At 42.8% G+C, this 19,635-nt stretch overlaps 1 protein-coding gene across 5 annotated transcripts in view; it reads left to right on the forward strand.

The window, feature by feature from the left end:
• Positions 1-17,391, forward strand: part of TAMM41 (TAM41, mitochondrial translocator assembly and maintenance protein, homolog (S. cerevisiae)) — a 34,893-nt gene extending 17,502 nt beyond the window's left edge. For 2 of the 5 annotated variants that reach the window (XM_008591372.1, XM_008591369.1), the window contains exons 4-6: positions 5,844-6,009; positions 7,606-7,668; positions 17,263-17,391. In XM_008591372.1, coding sequence (XP_008589594.1) covers positions 5,844-6,009; positions 7,606-7,668; positions 17,263-17,339 — 306 coding nt within the window. In that variant the 3' untranslated portion in view covers positions 17,340-17,391. The other 3 variants (XM_008591373.1, XM_008591371.1, XM_008591374.1) reach the window with 3 other exon arrangements.
• Positions 17,392-19,635: the final 2,244 nt, after the last annotated feature.

A 19,635-nucleotide genomic window follows, 5' to 3' on the forward strand; every position in this document is an offset into this window, starting at 1 on the left:
AACCCTTGGTGTCGCGCCCGCACCATGCTCAACCAGTGAGCGGACCGGTCTCTATATGGGATCCGAACTCTCGGCGGGAGCGCCGCTGCGCTTCCAAGTGCCGCACTCTACCGAGTGCGCCACCGGGCTGACCCCATAATTTTTGAAGTCTTTTCTTGCTTTCCACGTTGTCTCTTTTTCTCTTAGTTCCCTTTCTCTGTCGATTCATTATTGTCTGTTAGGTTAGAGGCTTTCCTTAAATATCTGGATGTCCTTCCTGGCCTGTTTTTAAAGCACAAGGCACTAAAACACAGACTGGAAGTTGTTTGTGGTAGATAGGGTTTATCAACTGTAGGCTTCACTGTAGGGTTATGGCTGCTTTATTGGAGGACCCCAAATGTCAGTATCTATAGTATTTCTTCAGAAAGACATCTTCTGTTCTCTGGCTAGAGGACAGGGAAGGATAATATCCCAGTTGCCAACTTTCCAGAAACTGAGTGAGGGAAAAGGAGTAAAAATGTCCTTTAACTTTGAAGATAAACTTATCTAAACTCCTCCCTGTGGCCTACAGAGAGAGGCCCGCATGATCTAGTTTCTAACTGGTTTCTTTTCCTGGGGAAACTTACCAGAATAAGGTTAGGGGTAGAGCTACAGCTCCCAGTGCTGCATCTGGTCTTGAGGCTGCAACTGATACTCATCTTCTTCCTCCTCTACTACCCATTCTAGATCCCCCTCACCCTTATCTGCTCAACTAGACAAGGTGGCCCAGACCCTCATCTCTGAGGAGTCTGAGACCTTGTCACCATGCCCATCTCAGACTGGCACCACACTTGTCCGTTTAGCATCAAAATTGGGCAAGGTGTACAATGAGATGGGTGTCAGCAGCCCTACCTCCTGCTGATCAGGGTCAGTTGCTGCTGCCAGTACGGAGACTTTAGGAATTCTAAAGTGATTGAGTGACAGTCATAGCTCAAATTTAATGGGATGCTTACTGTGTGCTTTGGTAGAAGCATTCCTCCTCTGGGAACTAGGAACTCTAGACCCACAGACCTAGAGTTGTGGAGATGGGAAGCACCAAGTTCCCAGGTGGGTCACCGGGATTGATGGTAAGCAAGGCCACTGCTCCTGCCACCACTTGGTTCCAGACCATATCTTCTACCAGTTGGGAACAGAGTACTGTATAAAGGTCATTAATCTAGGATGTATACTACACCCCATTCTTACAGGGTGTCATCTCCATGCTGGTCTCAATTGTTTCTTGATTTTCTTTCCTGAAGTTTTTCAACAGTGGCACATTAACATTTTAGGCCAGATAATTCTGTGTTGGGGGGGGGCAAAAATTCCCCCCTTTGAGAACCACTGCTCTATCAGGCTGGCAGCTTTGGTACAGTATGTGGTAGGAACAGTGGAGCCATGGTCATGTGCCCATTGCTGCACTAGGCACATTGTTTGCTCTAAAGTGGGTTTCATAAGTGATATGAGTTGTATACCATGTTGGCAAATCAGACATTCCGTAAGCCCTGTGCAGTGGTACTGGCTAGACTCTGCCAACAAGACAGGCAAACTCACGTTCAGGGTATATATCACTTCCAGTCAAAATGAATTGCTGCTCCTTAACCAGGTGGTAGGGGTCTCATGTGGTCAATTTACCACCAAGTGGTTGATTAGTCTCAAGAAATGATCCTGTATCAGATCTCAGTGTTGGCCTCTGTTGCTGTCAGGATGGACTTTAAACAGCAGCAGTAGCTAAGTCAGCCTTGGTGAGTAGAAGCCCATGATAATTGGGTACAGGCATAGCCTCTATCTCTGCCACCATGATACTCCCTTTATGAGCCCATTGTGCCAGCACTAGGACAACAGAGGCTATTGAGTCAACTGGCTGAATTGTTTTGGTTGTTGCTACCTCCTATTTCATGATGCTTGCTGGTAGGCATTAACATAAAATACAAAGCTCTTTACACTCTGTGTCCATTCCCATAAGTTCATCTACATACCTCTTACCCCATGTTCCTTGTTCTCAGTCTCTAATAGTATTAGTCCTTTTTGTGTTGCTATAACAGAATTCCTGAGACTGGGCGATTTATAAAGAAGAGCAAAATTTATTGCTTACAGTTTCTGAGGCTGGTCCATCTGGTGGTGGCGACAGTGACCCAGGGGTCTCACATTGCAATATGGTGGAAGCAGAGAGAACAGAGAAAAAGAAAGACAGACTCTCCTCTTCTTTTAAAGCCCTCAGGACTATGCCCCTGACCACCGTCTTTAATCCGTTCACTACTTCAACAGTCCTACAGTCCAATCACCTCTTCAAAGCCCCACCTTTCAATTACTGTAATAGGATTTCCCACCCTCTTAACAGTCACACAGTGGTGGCTAAGTTTCTAATACATAAAACTTGGGGGACACAATTCAATCTTCAGGGAGCTTGGGGGGGACATGATCCAATCTACTACATTCCACCCCTGACCCCCCAAAACTCATGTCCATTTCACATACAAATACATTCATTTCATCCCCAAAGTCTTAACTTGTTTCAATTCAAAAGTCGAAAGTTCAAAGTCCCATCTGTGAAATTCAAAACAAGTTATCTACTTCCAAGATACAATGGTGGGACAAACATAGGGTACATATTCCCATTCCAAAGGGGAGAAATAGGCCAAAAGAAAGGAGAAACACATCCTAAGCAAGTCCAAAACCCAGCAGGACAGGCATTAAATCTCAAAGCTGGCAAATCATGTACCTTGACTCCATGTTTGATGTCCTCTGCATGCTGGTGTGGGGGTTGGGTCCCCAAGTGCTCGGGCAGCTCTGCTCCTATGGCTTTCCTGGTCTCAGGGGATGCTTCAGCTCTCATAGGCTGGTGTTGCACACTGTACTTTTACAGGTCTGGGGTTGACATGGCAGTCCCACAGCTCCACTAGGCATGGTGCTAATGGGGTTTTACTTCTGCAACTCCAACCCCACATTTCCACTCAGCACTGCTCTAGTTGAGTCTCTATGTGGTGAATCTGTTCCTGCCACAGATCTCTTCCTGGGCCCCCAGGCTTTTCCATACATCTGTTGAAATCGGGGTGGAGGCTCCCAAGCCTTCACAGCTCTGGCATTCTGCAAGCCTGCAAACCTAATACCATGTGGATGCCGCCAAGACTTCTGGCTTGTGTTTTCCAAAGCTGCGGGTCCAGCCACACCTGGGCCCAATTTAGCCATGGCTGGAGCAGCCAAAGCAGCTGGGGTGCTGGTGCTAGAAGCTGCTTCCTGAGGTGGCCATGAGCAGTGAGCTGCAGAGGGTGCCTCAAGCCTGTTCCCCAAGACCATTCTGACTCCTTAGGACTTTGGGTCTGAAATGGAAGGATTGGTCCCAAAGGCTTCTGCAATGCCTTCAGGGCCTTTTCCCTCTTCTCTTGATAATCCTGTACTTTTGTGTTAATCTTCTTAACCACTTCATTTTCCTTCTGAAAATGCTCTCTACTTCTCTACCACATGGCCAGGCTGCAAATTTTCCAATTCTTTACACTCTGCTTCCCTTTTAAATTCTGGCTTTACATCATGCCTTCGCCACCATAACTCAGAGTAGGCTGTTAAAAGTAACCATGCAGCTTTGCTGCTTACAAATTTCTTCCACCAAACATTCTGGTTCACAACTCAAGTCCTACCTTCCACAAAGTCCAGGGGCATGGACACAATCCAGCCAAGTTCCTTGCTATGGTGTAGCAAGGGTGATCTTTTGTCCAATTCCCAATAAGTTCCTCATTTCTATCTGAGACCTCATCATCCACATGGCTGGCCTGTGGCTCACTTGGGAGAGTGTGTTGCTGGTGGCACCGAGGCTGCGGGTTCGGATCCCTGTATAGGGATGGCTGGTTAGCTCATTTGGGAGAGTGTGGTGCTGACAACACCAAGTCAAGGGTTAAGATCCCCTTACTGGTCATCTTTAAAAAAAAAAAATCAGTGATTTTTAGTATCTTCACAGAGTTGTGCAGCCATCACCACAATCTAATTTTAGAACATTTCCATCACTCTGAAAAGAAATCCTGTACCCCAGCTTTTCCTCCCCCCAGGTAACCACTAATCTATGTTCTGTTTCTGTGGATTTGCCTATTCTGGACACTTCATATAAATAGAATTATACAATATGTGGTCTTTTACATATCTGCTTTTAAAATGCAGTTTGACCTTCAAAATTTAACTGAATGCTTTCACTTTGATGTTTTAATGAGAATTAAAGAGTAAAGAAACAGGCCAAATTTAGCAATTTATTTGAATATGTCATCTAATATTTTGTCTTTAAACACATGCTTTCAAGTAAAAGTTTCAGTGCTTTTTTTCCTCAAGAGAAAGCAGCAGCAAATACTATTTTCTAAGTCCTCCTGTTACCCAAGCCACTTTGGCATCTCTGAAATTCCTGGAAGTTTCACAGGTAAAGCATAACTTAAATATAAAATCCTTTTCACTTATCTCAATATGTGGCCCCAAAATATGAGTTCATAAATGTCATTTCTAGGATATTTTACAGAAATATTCACATTTTTTGTCATTCGTGTAGCCAAAGCTAAGTAGAGGATGTTGCCTGTGACTTTAGGACCATACTAGTGATAAATATCAAATATTTAGGTAAAAACACCCCTCTACCTTTATTGGAGCCACTAAATAATAGTATTTTCTCCTTCTTTACACAGATTTTTATAGACAAAACTAGAAAATCCAGGGATTGGTATGTACTTAAATATTTGTTGAATGTAAAAAAGTGAATAAAAAAAGGCTGGCCAGTTAGCTCTGTTGGTTAGAGCACAGCCTTGTAATACCAAAAAAATGGTAGAATAAGTAAATTCTAATTTTAAGAAAGTTGGTCATATCTGGAAAATCTGTATCTAAAATTTCATACATTCATTTGTGTAATTTTTTTTTACTGTTCTCTTAGTTGAAGTTAAAACCTAAACGTTTGTTTAAAGAATACAAGATAGATTCTTACTTGGAAAGTAATGTGATGAGCTGTTGAGGGTAGTGTTACTAGTTGTGTACTCGGCAGGCAGGCAATGTTTAGATGATTTTTTAAAAATTTAATTCAATGAAGCAAAGTATATTAGACTGGGAATTAGGGAAGCTAGGTCCAGTCTCAGGCCTGTGGCTAACTTCTGACTCAGTGTTTTATTTCCGTTATTTATCTTTCAATAACTTAATATATTTTGGAATATATTGGGAACAGAAGCCACTGGTATGGCTTATTCCTATTTAATAAATAACGATAGCCAAGTTGTATTGAATCAGTTATTCATTTCCTTATTCAGCCAATGTTTTTGACTACATACGGGTGCCAGGGGATTAAAAGTGAATGAGATGAGTGTTTGTCATCAGTGGATTTCTACAGTTTGTGACATACAACATGGTATGTAAAAGGCCTAAGGGAAAGAGACACACGTTCAGATCCTGGTCTCCTGTTGGCTGTGTGCTCCTGGGTATGTTGGTCAGTCTCCCTGAGTTTGCAGTGGGAGGGTTCGTCTGAGTGCCAGATGTGACAGGGCTTTGATGAACGTAGTGTGGAGTGTGGCCCCACTTCCTTTCACTATCAGGTTTAAGACAGATGGAAATTTTAAAACTGAAAGTCAGAAATTGATCCTTGAAAGAGGCTTCTGTTCCTTTCTCACGTAGAAATGTATATTATAGGAACAGAATTGTCCTCTTTGAAGGGGCTGAGAATCCCGAACCTTTATACATTCAGTGAGAAAGGAGAGTAAGGCTCCTTAGCACACTACTTAGCCTACGGTGTGGGTACGTACATGTTTGTGTGATTTGAATAGAAGCCATGTGTCTTTGAATATTTGTAGAATTCAAAGCACTTCCATAGATGTCATCTTTTCTTTTTTTCTCAGATAGATAAAAGCCCAGAAGGGCAATTCACTCAGCTAATGACGTTGCCCAAAACCTTACAGCAACAAATAAATCATATTATGGACCCTCCTGGAAAAAACAGAGATGTGGAAGAAACTTTATTCCAACTTGCTCATGATCCTGACTGTGGAGATGTGGTGCGACTAGGTACGTTTATGAATGTGACATTGGGGGAGTGCTGGCTGTGGGCAAAAGGAGACGTTGTTTGTGATTGAGACATGTTATTTCTTCTTTCTTGCCTAGTGAGATTGAGAGATAGATTGCCTTCAGCAAGATTAAAGCACAGACTGTTTGGGGTCTTTCCACATCTAAATTTTCACTTGTTTGAAGTGAGGTTGGGGAAGTACTTCTATTTTCAGATTCCTGGATCCTAAATCACTGTCAAAAGGAGAAACAATGTTTCTTTTGGTTCCAAGAGCATAACTTCTAGAAGTTATTTAAAAGATGTGTCTGTGTTCTTCATGGTGGTCTGAGAAGGAAGGAGGCTGGTGACATTTTGAATGCTTTTATAACATCAAGAACACAGCTGCTGTCTAGCCAGTTAGCTCAGTTGGTTAGAGCATGGTGCTGATAAAACCAAGGTTCAGGGTTCAATCCCTGTAGCAGCCAGCTGCCCCCACCTGCTACCACCAAAAAAGGCAAAACTCTTGGAAGAAAGGAAAAAAAAAAAAAAACATAGCTCTCACAGGCCAGCTCCCATCCAATGTGTCTCATGCTGTGTTGAGCAGGTTCCCACTACCGTGGCCCATTTCCCCAGGGCCTCTTTAATGTTTATCAAAAAATCCAAATCTTATCTTCAGAGACCTACTTCCCTTTGAGGCGTTAAAGGTAATTTATGAGGTTAGTCAGTAAAGAAATAATTATGAGATTGGAAATGACTCTCTCCCTCAAATAAGCACATTCCCCTGTTTTCATTCAGTAAATATTTCTTGAGCTCCTCGGGGTTGCCAGCCTCGGTGTTAGCTGCAATTGACAGTAACGATTTTGGACATTAAACCACAGTTGACCATTAGATCTCAGGCTGGCTCCATTCTCTCTTGTGGACCTGTGCCAGCTTTTCGTAGCATGTGTTTAGGTCGCCACCTTCCTATTCTGAAGATAGAACTATATAAGACATATTGTTTATTGTCTTTTCTTTTAACGTGATCCTGCTGTGTGATCTCTGCTGTCTTTTCTGAAGGGGTGAAAGACTTGTACTGTTACTCCTTACTGAGGAACCCTGTGCATGTGTTTTCAGAATGAAAGTTTTTCTCCTAGATAAAAACATTTGGTTTTATATCTTTTCACATCTTAGAATTGAGAACCAGAAGCCTTAAGCAGACTTAAAGTACTTAATGACCATTGAGGGTCTCCTAACCCCCAGACCCCCTTGTTTGAAGGCAAGGAGGCCCAGGCATGCAGTGGTCCAGTCACTTGCTGGTGCTCACACCAGCGCTACCACGGCCGGCCACTACCACGGCTGACCACTCTGAGCCTTTCCCTGGCACTCTGTGACACCAGGACAGAGATAGATTTGCTGGTTTTATTGGATAACTAGAAAAAATATTTGGTTTTAGGTTTTAGAACTATTAAGGCTGACCACTCTGAGCCTTTCCCTGGCACTCTGTGACACCAGGACAGAGATAGATTTGCTGCTTTTATTGGATAACTAGAAAGAATATTTGGTTTTAGGTTTTAGAACTATTAAGGTGACTAACATCTGTTTGGGGTTTTATTGGTATCCTTTTTGATTTTTTCTCACAGGGCTTTCAGCAATCGTGAGAACTTCTAGTATAAGACAGAGCACCAAAGGCATTTTTACTGCTGGTAAGAACTTTAGAAAACACATGCGTAAGGTACCTGCTGGATTGAGTGGCTTCAACACTCCTGGTTAAACTGTAAAGCTTTATCTGTTTCTTTTAAGCACTTGTGAAATGCTGAATTTTGATGGTTATGAGCTCTAGGATATTGCAATAACGTACAAACAAGCATAACAGCAGTGCAGTGTGGTAGTCAGACTGTTTGAGGTACTGCTGGAAGGCTTTACTGTGCCTCTAAATTTTCTGAATGACTCCTGTGTGCAGGGGTTTTCCCTCGTATTTTTATGTTTGTCAGAGTCACACATGCATCATGTAGCAAAAGCAGCACTACGTGCCCTTTCTCCCTTCTTCAGAGACACTGCCTCCAGCTTTCTTAGTGGGTTATTTTTGTTTTTACTGCCATTTCTCTAAATAACAAGTTTATATTGCTCCTTCTCTACTTTTCTGGCTTAGCCACCATCTGTGGACTTCTCACTGTGGGAGATTAAAACTGAACTCCTGCGTCCGCTCTCACCGCACAAACTCACCCTCTCATCCCTCCATCCTCCTACCGCAGTTGTCTTGTAGTTTTGGCTAATCAGTATCAAGTTTAACATTGTCTTGAGCCATATAATATAAGTTTGCTTCCCTGCACAACGTTCTTCTCCCAGGGAGACTGTGCTCACCTGCCCCTGTGGGGGATCCTCTACTCCTGCATCTCACGTTTTTCACCTTCTTGGTGCACACTCTCATTTTGGTGACGCATGTTAGCCAGTAGTTTCCTGAGAAAGGGTGCACGGGAGGCAAATATGGAGACCATGTATGTCTGAGAATCCCTTACACTAACGCATAATTAGGCTGAGTGTAGATTAGAAGTCATTTTCCTTCAGAGTTTTTAAATCATTGCTGCAATTATCTTCTGACTTCCAGGACTGCTGTTGAAGTCCAAAGTTATTCTGATTCTTAATCTGTTGTATATGTTCTTTCTGGAAGCTTGTTAGGACTTCATTTTTCCCCGGAGCTCTGAAAAACCTTTCAGTAATATACTTGTATATAAGTCTGTTTTTATCTATTTTATTGAGTATCCATTGCCCTTCCAGTTTGGAAACTCAGAATATACAAATATAAGAAAATTTTCTTTTACTTTTTCTTTGATTTTCTCCCACTGTTTTCTCTGTTCTCTGCTCAGAATATACAAATATAAGAAAATTTTCTTTTACTTTTTCTTTGATTTTCTCCCACTGTTCTCTTTATGGAACTCCTTTTATCCAAATATTTGACCTCCAAGACTAGTCCTTTGGGTTTTTTTCTTTGGGTTTTCTATTTTTTAATCTCTGTCCTTTTGCTCTGCTTTCTGGAAGATTTTCTCAACTTTAGCTTCCAACCTTTCTGTTGATTTTTTTATTAGTGCTATTATACTTTTAATTTCTAGGAGCTCTTTATTGTCATCATTGTTTGCTGAATGTTTTTTGTTTTACATCCTGTTTTTGTTTTATGGGTTAAGCATTTGAACATATCTTTGGATACTGCCAAATTCCCCTCCAAAGTGGCTGTGATGATTCATAGTCCCACTAGCAATGTATGAGAATTCTCTTTTCTCCCCATTCCTCCCAACACTTGTGTCATTATGGGTTAAGCATTTGAACATATCTTTGGATACTGCCAAATTCCCCTCCAAAGTGGCTGTAATGATTCATAGTCCCACTAGCAATGTATGAGAATTCTCTTTTCTCCCCATTCCTTCCAACACTTGTGTCGTCAAGTGATTGACTTTTCTAGTTCAGGCTTTCTTCATGTAACCATCTATTGAGCATCTCATGTGCTAGCCACGTAGGATACAAAAGTGAACACAATGCTGTTCTGTCTTCCAGAGGCTCATAGTCTAGAAGGGGAGACAGACGTGTTAATAGAAATTTGCAGTACAGGGGAGAAATGGCACAGAGATAGCCCAAAAAAGGGAGTGATCTTTCAATCTGCTTCTGATCCCCGGATTTGTGATTGCCAGGGCACTGGTGTGGTCACTCCTCTTAATGCCCCACAGCCCAGCTGCTTGTTTACCCGTCTGAGCATTCGACCCAAGGACACAGTGTTGCCCTCCTGGATCTTTGGAAAGATTCAACAATTCAGTAGCACTTGTGTCAAATCTAAACTAAAGATTTTCCTGCCACTTGGGGATGTGTTGCTTTGCATTTCCAAATAAGATAATCATTTAATCTATGTTCCTCCTGGTTTATCCTGGCAAGACTGCAGATGAGGTGCTTTTGTTTGCTTGGGTGATTCAGGCTATTAATCTATGTTTTGCATGATTGCCACTTTCTTGCCATGATCCTTTCTGGGTGAGGCTTGATGATTTGTGGGGGTTTTTTTGTTTGTTTTTGTTTTTTTTTTCTTTTTTTGGCTTCCCATGCTATAAGGAATACTTAGAATTATTGTTAATTTTTTTACTTGTGATAATGGTGGTATTATGGGGTTTTTAAAATCTCTTTTCTCTTAAAGATTTATACTAAAATATTTACAGATGAAATGATGTGATGCCTGGAATTTGCTTCAAAATAAAACATGGTGGTGGGAAGTGGGTAAGGGGTAGATGACACAAGACTGGCCATGAGTTAATACGTTGTTGAAGCTGGGTGAGTATGCAGAGTCTGTCCTTTTAAAAGTTTGACTTTTTCTCTAATAAAAGGTTTTAAAAGCTCCATTATCACCTGAAATGAGCCTTGGTCCTCTTTCCACTCGTTCTTTCCACCAGCCAGCAGAGGGCAGTGGGTCACAGAGCCCTCAGCCCAGATTTCCTTGTGGGCCTGGAGATGCTGGCTCCCTTGGCTTACTGCTCACGTCCCTTTCACTTCTGACCTGGCCACATTGGATTGTGGAAGTCCAGAGTGACAGAGCACATGTGACTGAGATGACAGAGTCTGTGGAAAGTGATGAGCACCCCTTCAGATTCTGTGGGTTTACTTGCCTTATGCTCTGGCTTATCTGGTTTTTATTTTATTTTATTTTTATTTATCAATATACAATAGAGTTGATTTTCGTGCCCCTTTACCAATTCCTCCTGTTCTTCCCTCCCTCTCCTCCCTCCCCCCATCAACATCATATCTGTTCACTTGTCCTAACAAAATCAAGGAATTGTTGTGTCTTCTTCCCCCCGCCCCGCCCCCATTCGTTTATTTATTTACTTATTTATTTTTATTAGCTCTCACAAGTAAGTGAGAACATATGGTATTTCTCTTTCTGTGCCTGGTTTGTTTCACTTAATATAATTTTCTGGCTTCTCTGTTGATGATAGTCGTGGGCTGTGATGAAGGCTGCCTGACATGGTACCAAGGGTGGGGTTTGTTAGCCCCGAGACTAGAGTTCAAATTACAACTTAACCATGGTGACTTGGGCAAGTTACCTAATTTTTCTGGTTTTAATTTTATAGGAATAATTATGCCTGCCTCACCAAGCTGTGGAAATAATCTTAAGACATGTAAAAGCATCTTTCCGCTCTGTCCTCACAGCCAGCTTCAGAGCCCCTATCCTGCACCATGTTCTTTACAAGTCCTTCTGTCGTAGTCAGAGCTGCTGCTGTTCTGCCTCGCTTTTGCTAGGTCCTTCTCCCCGACATCTCCAAAGTTCTGCCTCTGTTCAGTTTTTCATCCAACAGTTATATCATCTCTAGGGTGAGAAAATCCCAATGTATTTGGTTTAGTTTTTTTCTTTTGTAGCCATTATCGCTCTTCCCCCGCGTCAGGGAATACATTTTATATTCAAATGCAGTTAGATTCAGGGAGAGAGCTAACCAAAGGAGCTAAGGCTGGGATCAGGAGATACGAGTTTGAAGTTCTAATAGTTATTCATTTCTTCACTCTGTAATCTTGGTGTATTAATTAACTTCCCTTCTTTGAAATAGTGGGAATATTAATATCTACCTCACAAGGTGTTCTGAGGCTTAAACGAGAGTGTCAAGTATGTTACCTGGTACCTAGTGGGCACTTTATATCTTAGAGAAGATCGAAGCCTGGCATCTATGACCAGCTCAGAGGACTGCCCATCCTAGAAACTGTGTTGGATAACATAGCAGTGCTTCTTCTGCGGCTTGCCACTCTGTGTTTATTAGGTCTCTTGAAATTCCCTAACCATCACATATACTCATGTCAAATGAGAGTACAGAAATGCATCCAAAGCCAAACACTTATGTTTCTTTTCCTTTAACCTGGGAGTATCTTATTTAGAAAATGCTATTGACTTCTCTTAGACTGTGCTATTAGTAAAACAGCATTGTTTTCATGAGGGGAACAGATCCACAACTGAAGCCAGCCAGCTCAGGACGAACAAAAGCAAGTAGCCTCTAGTACTTGCCTGCTCCTCCTCTCATGGTGGCAGCAGATGGCAACAGAAGACCGGCTAAGCAGACTGTCCTGTTCTGAGCAGCAGCCTTTTGTACAGTGTCTAACCTGATTGGAGAGAAGTAGAATTGTTTGAGTATTCTGGTGTGGGAATTTAGTGATCAGACTGAGAGATAAGCAGGAGCCAGACCGGGGAAGCCTTTTTAAAAGCCATGCTAAGGAACTCAGAGTTTGTTCTGAGGGCAGAGGGAAGCCACTAAAGGGTTGTAGAAAGACTGCAGTAGCTAGAGAGTAAAGAACAGACGGAAGGGAGGTAAAGTGATGGCTAGGGAGACCGATTAGCTATGGTAGCAGCCAGCCAGGTGAGGAATCATGGCAGTCTGAACTCAGGCCATTTGTAGTACAGACAGGAGAGATCTCAGCAGTATCAGGAAGGAATGGAAGGTGAAGGAGAGGGGGACATCAAAGCGAACTCCCTGGTTTCTGGCTTGGGAAGTTAGCAGCCAGCCAGGTGAGGAATCATGGCAGTCTGAACTCAGGCCATTTGTAGTACAGACAGAAGAGATCTCAGCAGTATCAGGAAGGAATGGAAGGTGAAGGAGAGGGGGACATCAAAGCGAACTCCCTGGTTTCTGGCTTGGGAGGCAAAGGCACCGTTCCTTGAGGTGAGGGAGGTTGGGGGAGCGTGATGAGTTTAATTTTTGAAATCTTGCTTTATTTTTTCCCCACCTGAATTTCTGGTTAATCAGAATGAATTCTGGGAGCAGATACCTGTTTACCTCCCTAACTTCAAAAGATTCAGCTGAGTTAACAAGACAGGTTTAGTCATGTTTCTAAGAAGATTCTAGCATGCCCTAGTTGATCCTTACCAGGCATTGCCTAAAACACAATAGAATGGATCATTCATTATCCTCTGTTTCTGATTTCTTAGAACTAAAGTGTTTCTTCCATTTTTTGGTACCTACGTATTTAAATAAGAACACATAATAATATCAAAGATTTTTCTGGTGATATGCTTATCCCTTAAACCTGAAAGTTCTTAAAATAAGTTGTACTTCTGCCTCAGAAGAGATTTTCTTTGTAGATATGTCTAACTGTGGTTGGAAATTAATTAGAAGAATGTTTGGGGGCTTACTAATTTTCTCTCCCAAAGATCTGAAATATAGAATTATGGGAAGGTAGAGGCCTCCCACAACCTATCCATACCTCTGCCCACACTGTGTCCTGGAGAATTTTGTCTGTCAGTGGACCTGTCCATTTGAGGTCACACAGGGAGTGCATAGTCTTAGATATGTGTGAAGGTCATGTGGAACAAACTGGAAATCAGCAGAAAAAATACTTAGGAGCCGAAGATAAAGTAGATTTCTGTATGCATCCAAAACAAATCCTGGCTTTAAATACTAATCAGAAGTCATGATGACTAGCTTTAGGTAAATCAGGACCTCTCTAAAAGAGGATGCATCTAAAGGTGTTCATCTTTGTGCAGTCGGGAAGGAGCGTGGAGAGGTGGTCAGGGTAGTTTCTCTCTCAGCGGACCGTCTTCCCTCAAAGATACATTCTAAATGGATTTCAGGGTGTGCAGAATTCCTAAATCACCATCCTTTTCTTTAGAAATAAAGCAGAAATCAAAGAGTAAGCTTAATGTAGGCCAAATAGAATTCTATGGATTGTAAACTCTGTGAGGGCAGGGACTACAACTGTTGTCATACCAGTGTCCCCAACAGCTAGCTCTGTGTCCTACATATATAGGTGCTCAATAAATACTTGTTCAGATTGTGACTAAATGAATGAAAGATTCTAAATCTGGTAATAGGAAATATCTCCATATATAAAGAAAAGTGCACAAATAACAAATATGGTGAATTTTCACAAAACGAGTACGTTGTGAGCCTGGTGCCCACATAAAAAGCTAGAGCAGCACCATCTCCCAGGACCGCCCTGTAGTCACAGGCAATGCTCCTCCAATAGTGAGTACTATCCTGACTTCTAATGCCATGGTTCTGTTGGCACGTTCTTGAACTTTGTATCCTTCACTCCTCATAACATCATGAGATTCATGCTATTGTTGGGAGTAGCGATAGTGTGTTTCGTTGCAGTATTCTGTTGTACGAATACACCATAGTTTAGCCATTCTACTCTTGAGGGATACTGGGTTTGTTTCCACTTTGCGACTATTACAAGTAGGGCTGCTGTGAATATTTTTGCACCTGCCTTTTGGTGAGCATATGTATGCATTCTATCAGGTACATGGTTAGGGGTAGAATTCCTGGATCGTAAAGATGTGAATGTTCAGCCTTAGTAAATACTACCAAATAAGTGTCCAAATTTATACTTACACTGGCAGGGCTTCTGTTGCAGCACCTCTTTGGCCAATACTTGATATGTACTATACATTTTTCTCATTTTAGGCACTGTGGTAGGTAAGTAGTGGTATCATGTTGGGGTTTAATTTACATTTTCCTGATGACTAAGGAAGTTGAACATTTTTTCATACATTTATTTGGATATCCTCTTTTGTGAAGTGTCTATTCTAGTCTTTTGCTCAATTTCCTATCGAGTTGTCTGCTTTTTTCTTACTGAATTCTCTGTGTGCAAGTGCTTTGTTAGTTATAAAACTCTTGCCCAAGTCTGGGTGCAAGTCCTTTGTTAGTTATATGTAGGGCAAAAATCTCCCACTTTGGGGTTTGTCTTCTGATGAAAAGAAGTTCTTAATTTTATGTAATCTAATTTATCCATTTTTGTTCTTTGTGGTTATCAGTTTTTTGTGTCCTGTATAGGATATTTTTGCCTGTTCCAAATTCATGAAGTTTAAGTCCTTTATTAAAATTAGAATATGGGGCCGAGCCCGTGGCGCACTCGGGAGAGTGCAGCGCTGGGAGCGCAGCGGTGCTCCCGCCTCGGGTTTGGATCCTATATAGGGATGACCGGCGCGCTCGCAGTGCTCTCTGGCTGAGTGTGGTGCGGCTGGTCTCAAAAAGGACAAAAAAAAAAATTAAATTAAATTAAATTTTAACGCGCTCGCAGTGCTCTCTGGCTGAGTGTGGTGCGGCTGGTCTCAAAAAGGACAAAAAAAAATTAAATTAAATTAAATTTTAAAAAATAAAATAAAATTAGAATATTAGGACAGAAAGAACCCTTCATTCCTAACCTTTTGCAAGTCTCGGATCCCTCTGAAAACCTGACCAAAACTCCAGTGCTCAGCACAGAAGTACACATATGCACATACGCAGTAGATGCTTGTGTTGTTTCAGGGAGTTCACACGCTGGCATCCAGGTCTATCTACGGGCCCCTTGTTAGAGAACCCCTAATCTAGTTCAACCTAGTCATTTTGCAGGTGAGGAAATTGAGGCCCAGAGAGAGGGAGTCACACTGTCAGTTGTGGTCCACCTGGGACTAGAATCCAGGTCTCTTGACTCCTGCTCCTGTTCTTTCTGACAAAATTCCCTGCTGCAGGCTTCCTGAGAATATCCTGGTGGCAGAGCCATCAAAGGGCGAAAGTTTAGTCAAGGGAGGTTTCGGTACACTCGCAGCAAAAAATGGCTACATGGTAACGCTCATCTACTTTATATATTTACCTTAAATGTTTAAGCTCCAAGGAGTCTGTGAGTAAGTTTTTTTGAAGTTGAGCTGGGAATTATCATGGTCCATGTGTCTTCCCTCTAGTTGTGACTCAGTGCCCTGGGGTTGCTGTATTGAACCTTAGCATATGCAACTACCTGCTTGGTCTCTTGGTTGGATCTGGCTGGAGTTTTAAAAAGCATCTTACATAATAAGTTTCCAGTTTCAATGCTCAAGTGGGTGAGGTTTACCAGAGTGGTTGCTCCAGGGAGAAAATTAAAAGGGGTGGAGGCAGGGAAAGGCATTCTGAGTTTCTTGGCTAGGCTATGTCAATTTGCAGGTAGTCAGTCAGCCGGTAGACTGAGGTTTACCAGAGTGGTTGCTCCAGGGAGAAAATTAAAAGGGGTGGAGGCAGGGAAAGGCGTTCTGAGTTTCTTGGCTAGGCTATGTCAATTTGCAGGTAGTCAGTCAGCCGGTAGACAAACCACGCCAGAGCATCCAGAAGTATTCGTTAATGATTTTACTGCTGCCTGCCTTTTTACCTGCCACTGCCTGCGGTAACCTCTTCAAAGGGTTTTTTGCCAAGTGGACTAGACAATTTACAGGAAACAGGGCCAGATATTTTCAAGAGATCACTCAAAACCCAGTGCTAGGCATCTATGGAATGAATCTTGTTACCTTGTCAGCATGTTTACCAAAGTGCACTGCCAGGGGTGTGCCTTTCAGACTGCAGCACAGACCACGGCGTGCACCTCATCATGAAAATGACCGTTAGGGTCTTTGAGCCACACCATGAAACACAAACCAAATGATCTCACCCTTAACACAAAGGAAGTAGTCCACAAATAGGGTCCTGCTAGATCCGACAGACAAGTAACATCTCACTTATTTTATCCCATTTTACTTCTCTCCTCTAGGCCCCCAGAGAGCCTGTCCTCGGGTTTCATCAGGTGCTTGTGATTGAGTAGATGGGGATGCTGGAGGGTCAGCTACCTGAATGAGGCGCATTTGTTCCCTCAATGCAGAAGCGTTTACTGAATACCTGCTGTGTGCTGGGTACTGTACTCGGTGATGAGGATATAGAGATGAATCGGACAAGGTCCCTGTCCTCAAGGAGCTCCCAGTCTAGGCAGAGGAATGGGCGAGTCAGGTGACAAGTACTATACAGTGTCAAGGGAGCACAGATGCTGTGGGACCAACCTGGGAGTCTAGGAAGGTACTTCCTAGAGAAGAAATCTTAAATGGGGTTCCGAGTCTACTAGGTGGAAAGTGGTGGGAACAGCATTCATTGTAGGCTGGCAGGTGGCATACTCAGTGACACAGAAGCAGTGAGCTGGGGGTGTTTGCAGTTCCGGCACTGGGAGAGAGATAGGGGGCCAAGGGTGCCCAACTGTGTGCAGAGTCTTTGTCCTACCTCTTGCGTCCTTTTTTAAAGCACTAATAAATTCAAAGGCTGCCAATATGCTTGAAACTCAAAAGATTGACGTATCCCAGTAACTCAGATACCACTGGCCTTCATGTCACTGTTTCAGCAGATGCCTAAATCAGTCTTTTCCCCCCATTGATCACAATGACCTTTAATAACCTTCAGCCCCCTCGTCTCCTAGATCCCACCCGGCAGCCCATCACTGCCCTGCTGCCAGGGCCAGTCTCTGGTCACAATATCACTGGAACTCTGAGCATTCCCTTGATGAGTCTCCACTTTCTCACCCTCTCTTCTTTTCTCTTTTAGGCATGAAGAAATCCATGATTTATAGTTCACTAAAACTGCACAAAATGTGGAAAGGATGGCTGAGGAAAACATCCTGATTTTGCCAGCTTTTATGTATGTTATGTGTAGATGAATAAAGTGTTTGTTTTTTTTTTTTGACAGGACGGTGTTTGTTACTTTGACCGATTGCTTGAATTTGAAGATACCCTGGTTTGTTTTATAATACTTGATTTTTGAGATGTATACATCAGACATTTACCCAGGTGGGACCCAAATATATTGGCAGGCTTAGCATCAGAGGAAAAGAAACCTGTCTGTGTACAAAACCGTGTGGGTCCTGCGTGATAGCTTTCCCTGTGGCCTGCGTATTGTAGGTATGTGAGAGTCAGGGACGTGACAGACTGTGTGGATGCCTGTTCACCTGCAGCCCAGGAGGGTCTTGGGCTGGGGAGGCCTGGCTCTCGCTGCCTGCCTTTCATATCCCTCATCTCCATCCTGTTTCTTTCCAGCGAGGGCTCTCCAGCATCGCATCAACGTTTTCCTGGATCTAGGCTCTTTATGTTTCTCTTTGTTCTCCACAAAGGTGTGTGGCAGAGTGACTTTTGAGTGAGCAGCCTGGGATAGACACCTTGCAGAGCCTTCCCTGCTGTAACAGTGAAGACATGTTCAAGCAACAGGAAACCCACTGCAGAGCACCTTGAACAAGAAAGGATGAACTCATTTGCCCCAGTTTCTCTGCACTTTGCAGTGGTGGCATCATACTAAGGCTGGCTCCCCTCATAAATATGAGACCCCCAGCAACAACTTCAAGGGCTATATACACTTCCCCATCCACATTTGGGGAGACAGAAGATTCCTTTCAGAAGCCCTATTAGAAAAGCAAGAAAACTTTCCAACAGTCCCTAGCAAGCCTCTGTCTGGTCTCATGGGCCTTAATTGGGTGACATGCCCATCCCTGAGCCAGTGAGTGGCTGAAGAACAGGACTAGGCTGATTAGCTCAGGCCTGAGACACTTGCCACAGGTGGAGGCAGCCTCTCCTCGGGCGCACAGGCTGCAGGGACAGAGTGGACACCGGAGTGGAAGCTGAGGAGGAGGGGCTGTCAGGAAGCCACTGCCTGTCCACCTCACATGTCACACCAGTCTATTCTGTCAGCCCTCAGGTTCTTTTTTTTTTCTTTAAATGCTCTCTGTTTACCTTATGCTCTGTATTTTCATTGCCCTGCAATCAGCACAGATGCACAGCATCACTTGTACCTTTGAACAATATCTTTCTACTTATTTTTTTCTACCTTTGGGCTCAGCTCATTCCAACCCAAATTAGAATCCTTGTGATATAGTGAAATGAGCACAGACTTAGGATATGACCAAATGGTTGAATCTCAGCTCCACCACAGACCAGCTGTGCGACTTTGGGCCAGTCACTTAGCCTCTTTGAGCAGTTTTCTCCATCTGTGAAATGGAGATGTCAAAATGTCAGATGTCCTGGAGTTGTAACGGCCCTGTGAGCCAACATTTCTAAAGCCTAGTACACAACATTCAGTACATGACTCTCGCTGCTAGCATTCTTTTGTATAATTGTTTTTGTTTTTAGTTTCTTCCTTAAGAAGCTAAAATGATTCCCCACTGCTTATAGGATAAAATAAGAATTTCTTATCAACTGTTCAAGACCTTTTATAGTCAGGCTTTATTTTAGCTTATTTTATTTTAATTTCTCTACCCCATATCTGATACAGCTTTTTATATCCCCAAAGAAGATACTTTGCAAAGTACTCAGTAGTGCACAGAACATCAGATTCATTGTCCAGATGTGGAACCGGAGGCCTCTGGAGAAGAAGTGACTGCCTGGGGTCTTCACATGAGTAGCATAGCTGGGAGTTGAACCCAGGCCTCCAAACTCCTGTCTAGCGCCTTTTGCCACATGCCCTGCAGCCTTCATCAATAGCAGGTTCTTGAGTCTTTGTGCTCCTCTTCCCTAGACACATTCATGTCTTCCTTCTCATCCGTCTTGGAATGTAGGTCATATTTATAAGGTGGGATTCATCAAACAGGTGTAAAAGGATGAGAGGTGAAGATGAAACTTTTTGTCAGGAGTAGCTTTTCTCATTCCAAGACCCAAGAAATAAATGACTTCAGAGTCAGACCTAGAGATGGATCCCAGCTCTCTCTAGCTATATCCAAGTTGTTTAAACCTTCCGAGCCTGAGTTTCTATGTCCATAATGTAAGTATTCTCATACTCACTTCTCAGGGTTGATGTTAGAATTAAATGTGATAACGTGTAAAGCACCTAGCATGGTTCTTGCACATAGTATTTCTACACATATCTCTGCTATTCAATTCAGATGGAGAGTTTGAACAGCATGGGATAGTCCCACATGTATCAGTCTAGTCAGGA

The sequence above is a fragment of the Galeopterus variegatus genome, unplaced genomic scaffold (genome assembly GCF_000696425.1).
Source record: "Galeopterus variegatus unplaced genomic scaffold, G_variegatus-3.0.2 Scaffold6868, whole genome shotgun sequence".
Taxonomy (NCBI): Eukaryota; Metazoa; Chordata; class Mammalia; order Dermoptera; family Cynocephalidae; genus Galeopterus; species Galeopterus variegatus.